The sequence below is a fragment of the Microtus ochrogaster genome, chromosome 10 (assembly GCF_000317375.1).
Source record: "Microtus ochrogaster isolate Prairie Vole_2 chromosome 10, MicOch1.0, whole genome shotgun sequence".
Lineage (NCBI taxonomy): Eukaryota > Metazoa > Chordata > Mammalia > Rodentia > Cricetidae > Microtus > Microtus ochrogaster.
This window is the reverse complement of record NC_022016.1, coordinates 67,439,611-67,449,839: the sequence shown is the minus strand read 5'-3', so window position 1 is coordinate 67,449,839 and position 10,229 is coordinate 67,439,611. Positions and strand designations below refer to the sequence as shown.

General features: G+C 39.4%; 1 protein-coding gene across 1 annotated transcript in view; it reads left to right on the top strand.

The window, feature by feature from the left end:
- The window catches only part of Itgb3bp (integrin subunit beta 3 binding protein), a 50,532-nt gene extending 41,383 nt beyond the window's left edge, over nt 1-9,149 (top strand). The window contains exons 8-9 of the mRNA XM_005353455.1: nt 7,037-7,084; nt 8,978-9,149. Coding sequence (XP_005353512.1) covers nt 7,037-7,083 — 47 coding nt within the window. The 3' untranslated portion in view covers nt 7,084; nt 8,978-9,149. The remainder of the gene's footprint in view (nt 1-7,036; nt 7,085-8,977) is intronic.
- Nucleotides 9,150-10,229: the final 1,080 nt, after the last annotated feature.

Here is a 10,229-nt window from a genome sequence, read left to right as displayed (position 1 = left end):
TCTAATGAAATGATCATATGGTTTTTTCTTTCAGTTTATTTATATGGTGGATCACATTGATAGATTTGCGTATGTTGAACCAGCCCTGCATTATTTTATTTAAAAATGTTGGTAATACATTAACAAGAAGACCACACCTGGTGAAATTTACTTTTTTGATGACTGAATTTTGAAATACCTTTTAAAATACAGTTTTGTCTTTTTATTGTAATTTCTTTTTAGAATGTTAATAATCTTTAAATTTTTAGTGGTAGAATATTTTTAAAGCATTAAAAGTAATTCTAATTCTAGAAACTTACAGGTCATTAGTGATCCTTTGGCATTTGATCTACTAAGAACTTATAATTATGAGCATTTTACACTGAAAACTAATTTGGTTGGTTTTCAGTTTCCATGGGTCAGACACACCATATCCAAGTAAGTTCTAAACATTTTGAGACCAATTTGAAAGTCAGCATTTGATGGGGGGGGGGATTGCCCTTTTATCTAAGAGAGTTTTTTTTTTTTATAGCATTTATATATTGTACAAAATGTGGGGTTTTATTGTGATAATCCCATGCGTACATAAAGCATTTTTATCTTCTTCACATGTATTGCCCCCTCTTACCCACCCATACCATATCCTTCCCTGTCTGAGGACGTGCAGGGGTGTGTGCCTGTGTTCCCGAGCTGGCTGCAGAAGAGGGCATCGAGTTCCTAATGGCGTCCCTTCTGCTTTTTTGTCACCTTCCTTATTTGTTCCTTGGACTCTGCAGATGAGAGAGCACGTGATGATAACTCTCTTTCTGGTCAGGCTTACTTCACTTCACAAGATAGCGTTAGTTCCATCCATGTTCTTCCAAGTAACCCGACTTTGTTCCTTTTTTCCTCCCCTGAAAACTATTGAAGAATGCTGTGAGCATTCCTACACATTATCTTTTGTAGATACAAGCACTCATGAAATTTTCATGAAGGAAATTTTATGCAACATCTTCAAGTGTAGCATTAAGCTAAGTAAATTATATTCATAGAAAACAATTTCCTACAGCCATTTAAAGTCTTTCTTTAGATTTTAATGATCATATGCAATATGATTTCAGTTATGTACCCAAACTATAAAAAAAATGTGTATGATCCTGTACTAACTGGTCTTATGAGTCAACTTGACACAAGCTAGAGTCATCAGAGAGGAAGGAGCTTCAGTTGAGGAAATGCCTCCATGAGATGCAGCTGTAAGGCATTTTCTCAATTAGTGATCAGTGGGGGTGCTGCCATTCCAGGGCTGGTGGCCCTGGGTTCTATAAGAAAGCAGGCTGAGCAAGCATGAGAAGCAAGTCAGTAAGCAGCTTTCCTCCATGGCCTCTATGGCCTCTGCATCAGCTCCTGCCTCCAGGTTCCAGACTTGCTTGACTTCCTGTTCTGATTTCCTTTAGTGATAGACTGTGGTATGGAAGTATAACCCAAACTTGCTTTTTGATCATGGTGTTTTGTTGCAGCAATAGAAACCCTAATAAGGCAGGTCCATATATGCTTATATATGCATATAAATATATATGTTTGACTCACAATATATTGTGTATACACTTTCTATTTTAGGTTTTCATTGTGTCTATTTATGGTCCTGGGTTAAAAGGACATCTTGGCACAAGTATATATTGTGTGGTGAGCTTAACCACCTACCATACTTTCTCCTCCATTCTTCCCTTTATTTCCCCTAAATATTTTCACTTCTACTTTCATGCCACGTATGTGTACATGATGTTATAGGTCTATATCTGGGAATCACAATTAAGCAAAATCATGGGATATTTTTATAACCGGCATGGGTCAACCAGTCTACCATGTCTGACTGGGCTAGGACTTGAACAGTGACCTCCAGTGGTGACACCAGATTCCAGTCAGATACAGAGGCCAACGACTTTACCCAAAAGTAATGGGCAAGATATCTCCAAAGCTGTTGCAGAGAGACGCAAAGTGGGCTTTTGCACCCTACTTGTACTGTGACCTGGAAGCAGATTGGGGTCTCTTTTCTCTTACGTTAGCTCTTCAAAGCGTGACTTCAGTGTCACTGTTGAACTTTCCTAACCTGACAGGATTATGTGACATTTCTATGTGTATTATTTCTCAGTCAGAAGAAATCTTCTATATCTTGTGTTGATGACATAATTTTAAAATCCATACTTTCCTAGAACTATTAATAATTAAAACTGGCATTTACCAAATTTGGAGAAATGAAGGAAAATTCTCGGGTAGTTAGTTAGCAGAATTATTACATTGAATTCATGTGTTAGAGGGTATACCATGGTATACTTGTAGGTCTGCAGGCAAGTCAGAGGAATCAGTTCTCTCCCTCTAGCATGTGCCTCTGGAGACCAAACTCGGGTTATCAGGCTTTGGCAGGAAGCATCTTCACCACTGAGCCATCTCACTAGCCATCAAATAATTCTCAAGAACATTTTCTGAAAGTATTGCTACTTCACTAAAATCTCCTTGGGGGCTTTTGGATAATATGCCATTCATTTTAGTTACTCATTGTACCTCAATTCTTTGTGCATTTGTGTAAGACCAGCCTTGTAGCTTTTATTTGTGCAGACTGACTTGTCCATTTCCAGGCTCTTACAAGGTTTGATTTCTTTCATTCATAGAAGAAATTGAATCACTAAATCATGTTTTGAAATTTCCAGTAGGCATTAATTACTTGTAGAATAAATACAAACTTAATTTAAAAACCTGTTTGCATGTTGTATGCCAGTATGTGTTGTTTTTATATACTATCTGGACCATGTATTTGTACGGATAATCCTCCATTCCTATGTGGCACAAGCTACATTAGCTCTTTCTGTCTTCTAGACTACTAAAAGTTCTTCACTTTTTGACTTAGGAAAACTTGCTTCCTGTGTAATTTGAGGTTGAGTTCCTGCATTTCACTGGGTGCTTCCCCTCTGCTTCCTCTGCTTCCTGCTAGACATATTTGCTATTTGTTTTTTTGTTGTTAAAGATTGTGCACACACATAAACACAAACACACAGATTCTTCTCTGCTAAATTAACAAGTCTCCCCTCTTCTTATCACACTAATTTTAAGAAGCATTTGCTAATTTTTGTGACATCTGAGATTAGTCTGCTTCATGTGTTCCCTTGGAGACTGGGCTTTGAGTCTTAATGATGTTTTCTACTTTACTTTTTTTCTATTATTATCCAAATTTGTTTAAATTTTACATCTTGTGACTCTTCATGACATCAGAAGGTTTCTTTGAGTCGGCTCTTATGATATATACTGAATTTGTTTCATTTCTGTAATCATAAAGGAGGGACTAGGCCAGCCACTGTTTCACCATCAGCACATCCCTGAGGTGGCCATTGAGGACGATGCTGGTCATTCCTCTTACCCTTCAGATTCTTCTAAAGTTTTCCTAGAATTGCAGGAGAACGGCAACATTTCCGCTGCCATTGCCCGTTTAGATTGGTCTTTTCCTCTTTCACCTTGGTGCCCGTCCCTTCCCTCAGTACCACCTGCAGCTGGTATTGCAGGGTGAAGAATGATTCTACAGGATTAAGTAAACAGGCACGTGACACATACTGTGCCAGCTTCCTGTAACTAAAACATCCCCAATAACTTGGAGAGGTCACTAAACTTTCCCTAAGACCTTATGAATCAGAATGCCTGTTTAGACTATGTGAATGAATAACAGGCACTCCGCTGCTAAACCCAAGGTTCTTGAACAAAGGAAGTCTTCTTTTGGTTACTTAGGATATAAGACTAACTTCACTTTCCCTAATAATATTGGCTTTATGACTATTAGGAAAACAATGAAATGAAAGATTCCTTTTCTGTTAGATATGGATGTGAATTTTCATAATTATTTTAAATTTGTTATGCTTAAGCTTAAGACATCTGACTATTCAGTGGGCTGACGGACGGAATGTCACATTGTCATCACACGGGAAGGCATGCAATGTATTTGCTTTTCATAGTCAACCTCTACTAAAAACAACCTCTCACAGATAGCCCCTAGTCAATAGATGGCATTCTGCAGCAGTTGGCATTTTCAGTTTTTCTGGAGATATTAAAATGCCACCATTGTTGGTCTGTGTCTAGGAATTCCAGTAAACAAAATGTTTTTGAAAAGAATGTAAGCAAATTGGGGAGCAGCTGCCAAGATAAGAAATCAAGACAGTTTCAGTCCAAAACATATTTTATGTTTTGAGAATAACTGTGTAGGTGGCAGAGTGCATATTTCAAACGTAGTATAACCATCTGAACTTTACAGGGTTCAAAAAAGTTGATTGTTTCAGCTATTTGTAACAGAAATGATTTCAGAACTTCTAGCTCTGGTCTTTTGAAAGAAGCACAGACTGTTTTCTTTAGTTAACTTCCATTGTAAAATTCTTCTTGGTTCGAGAATTCCAAAATTCTTTAGGCTACATGACAAGTTGAAAGCCCTTCTGTGCTGACACTATAAAGTAGTTTTGGCATTGCCTTTTCTTCCTAGAAACCATTAGAGTATTTTTAACAAAAGTATGTTTTGCTTCTCTCAACTCAATCTTGAAAAAGTATTCATCATATTGGCTAAATAATCTTACTTCCCGAAGACTACTACCCTTTTGGCTTTTCATCTTATAAATTAAGTATATTTTTTGTCAGATACTTCAGTTTTAAAAAGCACTCATCTGAGTTTGAACATTCTCTTAAAAATTCCATGTGCTCTCCTGGATTGACTTGGAGATAGCTGTTAATTTTGTGCCACATGTACACATTAAAGTGCACTGCAGCCCCAGCCCTTTGTATGGAGTCACTGTTGTGCGTGCTGTTCCCAGGTCAGACCTCCACTGTAGATACTGCTAATGTTCTTCTTCTGTGCCAGGCATCACTGTTCGGGGAACACTACCAACTGCTGGAAATGCTTACTTAAGATTTGTCTTAGATTTAAGGAAAACCAAACAGGTTTATTACTTTTCAAAGTCTTTTACATAATTTTCTTCCATGCTTTAAATTCTTATGCTTTTCTTAAAGCATAATAATTTTCCTTTTGAAAAAAATCTGTAGCAAATGTTAAAATTATACATTTGGACTCACTTAGTAGCAATTATGTGTTTAGGAGGTGTAAATAACTTGCAAGCAGACAGTACAAATATCCAGGTGTTCTTATGTGCTGATGACAACAAAATTGAAAAGAAAGACTGTAATAATTCTGACTGGTTTTCTCTGCAGAAGATATTGATTATTTGTGTGTGGTGAGAGATTTGGAAAATTCAATTAAAGGAGTTGTGCAAAGGTTTCATAAATTTCCCTTCTACAGCGTGTACACAGACATTGTTGCCTTTTAAATCAATGCAGCACTTCACAATATATTTTCTTTGAAACATAAAAATAAATAACATTTAAACAGTTCTGCTTACTACAGAAACAAATTTTATTTTCTGTGAAGCATTTAGTCATGTGCTATCACTGACTCATACACATTTGCCAGCTGTAACAAATTTTATAGACACTTCCCTGGAGACATAGCTCACATACTATGAATTTTTAAATGAACAAATGGTGAAGAAGGGATGTCAGCAATATAAAAATTGATCAGTTAAAAGATAAAAGCATAAGTAAAGAGATTTGTATGGTAGCCTTAATAGGTTTTATTAAATAAAAATACTATAAAAAGACAGTAATGAATAGACTGAGGACTGGCTGTTCTTGAGGAGGAGAAGAATTATCCTGGCACATTTATAGAAATTGGTTTTTTGTCACCTGACAGGTGAACAGTTTCCATTTTAACCCTGAAAAGCAGCCAGAAAAACTCACCCCACCCCCAAGACGCACATCGAATTGCTAAGTGGCATTCATACCTTAGACACATACGCAACAAAGTATATTTACATTATTATATAGCTAATTATGTTCGGTGCTTTGCGGCCCATCACAGACTCAGAAGAGAGGTCATTTGTTTTCACACTCAGTTCCAGCCCACTGGAATGCCTGGACCCCTCTGCCACTTTCCTTCTACGAGATTGCTTTCTCCTCTCCTGCTTACCTAACTGTTAAGTTTGTCTCAGTGGCCCATCCTCTGTGAAACTCCCCATTCCTCCAAGAGAAGCACAGTTGCCTCCTGTTGTGGGCTCCCATAGTACTCGTCAGTGTTTGTCAGTTACTGTTACGTGTGTTTGTGTAGTGCATCAACACTCTCAGATTACTGGCCTTGTGTGTGTGTGTGGAGGGGGGGTCTTCTGAGTTGCAGCTGCAGAGCCTAGATCAAAATTTGGAGAAGGCTCTCTCTCTCACTCTCTCTAGCTTTAATTTTGAATGGGGTCTCCCTGTGTTTTCCTGGCCAGCATGGAATTCACCATGTAGATGAGGCTGGCCTCAAATTCAGAAATCCACCTGCCTCTGCTTCCCAAGGGTTGGAATTAAAGAAGGTTCAAATACTTATGATTGCTCTCGTCACGTACTCCACTAACTGATCTTGGAATCCCTGTTATGAATTAGTCTTCTGACCTTAGAGATAACAAGACAAGAAAGACATTGTCCAGCACAGAAAGCAAGTAACCACACTGAAGCGTGGAAGGATAATAGCAATAGTAGTACATATGAATACTCCTTGTAATGCTATAATGTATAAGGCATACGAGTATCTTGGCTCTTATAATTTTAAAATATATATTCTGAAGTAGAATCAGAAAAACCTCTGAGATGCTAAAATAAAAATTATAAAGCCCAAACTTGTTTATTATGTCAAATAAAAGTTGAGGTTTTTTTTTTAAAGATTTATCTATTTTTATGTGTATCAATGTTTTCCTGCATGTATGTAAAGGCACCATATGCATGCAGTACCCAGAAGGTGCTGGAGAGAGTGTAGATGGTTGTAATCTCCCGTATGAGTGCTGAGAACCGAACCTGGCTCCTCTCTGCAGGAGCAGTAAGTGCTCTTAACTGATGAGCCATCTCTCCAACCCCCACTTTTAATTTATTTTAATTTCACTTGAATCGATATTTACTTTGTATCACATAGTGTGGCAAGTTATTCTGAACTCTTTTCTGAAAACAAATCTTTTTTTTTTTCATATAGAACATCATCTTGACAGCTTCAAATTCCTTAAAGCCATTTTGAACTGAGGTAATATCTTGCTTTTCTAACTTAACTTTGTTAAAGTTCACTGTCTTGTACATGTAAACATTTAACTTACATTGTAAGACTTAACTAATTAGTACAGCTTTCCTTTAGAGCCATTACTACTATGTTATAAAGAATCCTTTTCTAGTTCCTAACTATCATATGAACTATCAGTACATCATGACGTGATGTGTTCAGTAGTTCACTAGATGGACACACCTTGCTTGATTTGGGCACTTCCTTCATCTATCCACACCTGACTGGTCCTCACCCTCGTGAAGAGAGCTTCCATTCCACGAGTAACCACAGGCCCAGTCTCAGCTGCTACACTGTCTCCAGCATATTTATTTCATCACTTCCTCATCAAAATTGTTCCTCCTTCTATCCCACTAGCCCGGCTTAAAAACTCCAAATACAACAGAAGTGATATGATCCAGCAGCATTTCAGCTGTGGAGACAGAATTTGAGCTGTACTAAATGATACAGGTTCAGACTCTCACTCTGGGCTTCTGGACCACTGTACAAAAATTGACACTCTAACAAGGATCAAAGTGTCAGCTTGGAGAAACAGATGTCCCACAGGGCAAGCCCTCTGTCGCAAAACATGTAGTAATTAACATGGACCAGGCCTCAAGGCAGAATCCCCTGGAATCTACACCAAATCTAACCTTGAACTCCACACACCGTCCCTAACCTGAGGGGAAAGCTTGGGTGCTAAGTCTGAAGACCACATCCTGCCTTCTGTTCATGACTGCAGCTGGACATGCAAGGACAAGCTGCTCTCCTGACCACATGAGCTCGGGAGCACGAAGGCCCATGAACTTGAGATAGGCCGCGACAGCAAAACTACATGTGAGAGAGAATGGCGTGTAAAATTAATGACCTTGGTATCAGTAAAATGTAGGCCAGTGGATGTCCTGGATCCTGCCTTTCATGAGGTGTGGAGCAAGGAATAGTTGGTAATAAACACTGCTTTCTGCTGTGGGTGCCAGTGGAGAAAACGCAGTGTTAGAAAGTTCACAACAGGCATAGGTCTACTTGGGAAAGTATGACAAGGGAATCAGAGACTGGGGACTTCACAGCAGCTCTAGCCCAGTGTGGTGTGCACAGCAGTAATCCCAGTGCCTGAGAGACTGAGCTGTATGTACACCGGGGCTTTCCCACAAGCAAGTGTGTTCCGCTCTACATTGCCTTCGTCCAGGAGCCGCTTACAGTCTATTAATTATAGCACTCAGACAGAAGAACCTGTAAGACAGGACTCCTCTAATAAAGCCAGGCCTGACCTCAATCCTCCTCCCTCATCTTCCTGAGTGCTGGAATGACAGGCATGTACTAAATATGCCTGGCTTCAAAAACATGGGCAATTTTGAAGGGCTGTATAAATATGCCTACATAAGCACAAAATATCAACAAGCGAGACTAAGAATTCAGGGCAATGCAGGCAGTCACCAGCCTCATACGGGCAGAGATGGCCCAGCTGCAAGGATTATGAGGCCAGCAAGTATCTGAAGTATGCCTTAGAATATATGGTTTCCACGAAGGATGGACACTGCTACTGCCTGTTATTCCATAACATAACTCTTATTAAGTCTTCTGCTCGACCCTGGATTTGACTTCAAAATCTTTCTCAATAGTTCTCCCAACAATCAGGGACAGCTGATGAAAACTTCTTTTGTAGTGTCTAGTATTACAAAAAATATATTAATTTTTTTAAAGTCCAAGATGTGCAATGCCAACTCTATTACCTAGTTATAACCCTACTCTTGCCCCAGGGTCCCCTCACACTGGACTGTAAGTGGGGCTTGTGATCCTACTTTGTGAGAATAAACTGTGTAATTAGCCTAACTAGCATCTCCTCCATGGTAACATTTTAATGAGATTTCCTCTCTTTTATAGTGTTACCTTCAAGTCTGACAACTGTGTCAATCTACATGAGTGTTAATAAGAATGCAACCTTGCCTGACATGAAGAGTTGGTGAAAGTAGACTGTTAAGTGTGAAAACCACCTTCTCAGACAGGAAGCAGATCATCTATGGATAAACAGGAAAAAATAAAAGAGTTCATTGTGCACTGACTGCCTTTTATGCAAAAATCTGTGCGTGAGCCCATCTTCCCCCTGACCAAGACGGGGTTCTTGTTCACCAATGTACACACCAACTCATCTGGCCTGTGAGCTCCTCGTGAGTGGTGGGAGCACAGACGTGTGCTGCTGCCTCCAGCTTTATATGGGTCCGAGCGACCCAAATGCAGGTTCGCACACTGAGCCACTGTCCATGACTTCTGATGGTGAACACAGGAGGGAAAGAGCCACATGCCTGCAAGAAGGCTTGTTTCTTCAGTTGCCAATATCTTCCCTGACTCAGTGCTCCCGAGTCCAAATAAGATCCTCTGTCACCACTAGGAGTCCCCAGTAGGACACACTGAGTAGGAATTTGTCACAGTCACCACACACACCCTTCTTGGCAGCTGTTGAAGGAAGCACCTGCTGGAAGTCCCTTAAGGCATGTAGACAAAGGCATCTAAATTGTGTTTTCAGTGGGTCATGCTGGAGTATCAAAATTCTCTCAAAAGTATTTCTCATATTTCCCCATGCAAAATACAAAGCGCTGTCAGAACAGCCAAACTAATTTCTGAAGGTGAATCTTAGAAGCCGCAAAAGTAAGCTAACGGGAGCTTTTTGTGTCTAAAGTAGGTACCACATGGCAAATAGCACTTAAATCATTTCTTGAGTGATGTACGAGATGTATGTTAATTTGGAAACTAATTCATGATGATGTAATAACTATCTTCTGTATCCCAAAGGCACTTGAAGAAAGGCACGCGCTGTGAACAGTGTCCGCATCTGCCTGATCATATTTAAAGGCACAGAGAAATGTGTGTAATTAATCTGCCCAGTAAATACCAACTCGTAGCACGAGGCAGGTGCAAGTCTAGATAAAATTTCTTGCAGCTAATTTAAACTTTCTACACACACCACTAGATAATCTCAATGTAAATAATACATTTCTTCTTGACCCCTTAATGTAAGCCCTGCAGGAGTCCTGACTTGCACTGTTTCACCTATGTTCTATCGACTTTGAACACTTGTGGATAGAATTATGACCCTACCTTTGTAGAATGACGTAGTTTACTGACACTCACAGTCCAC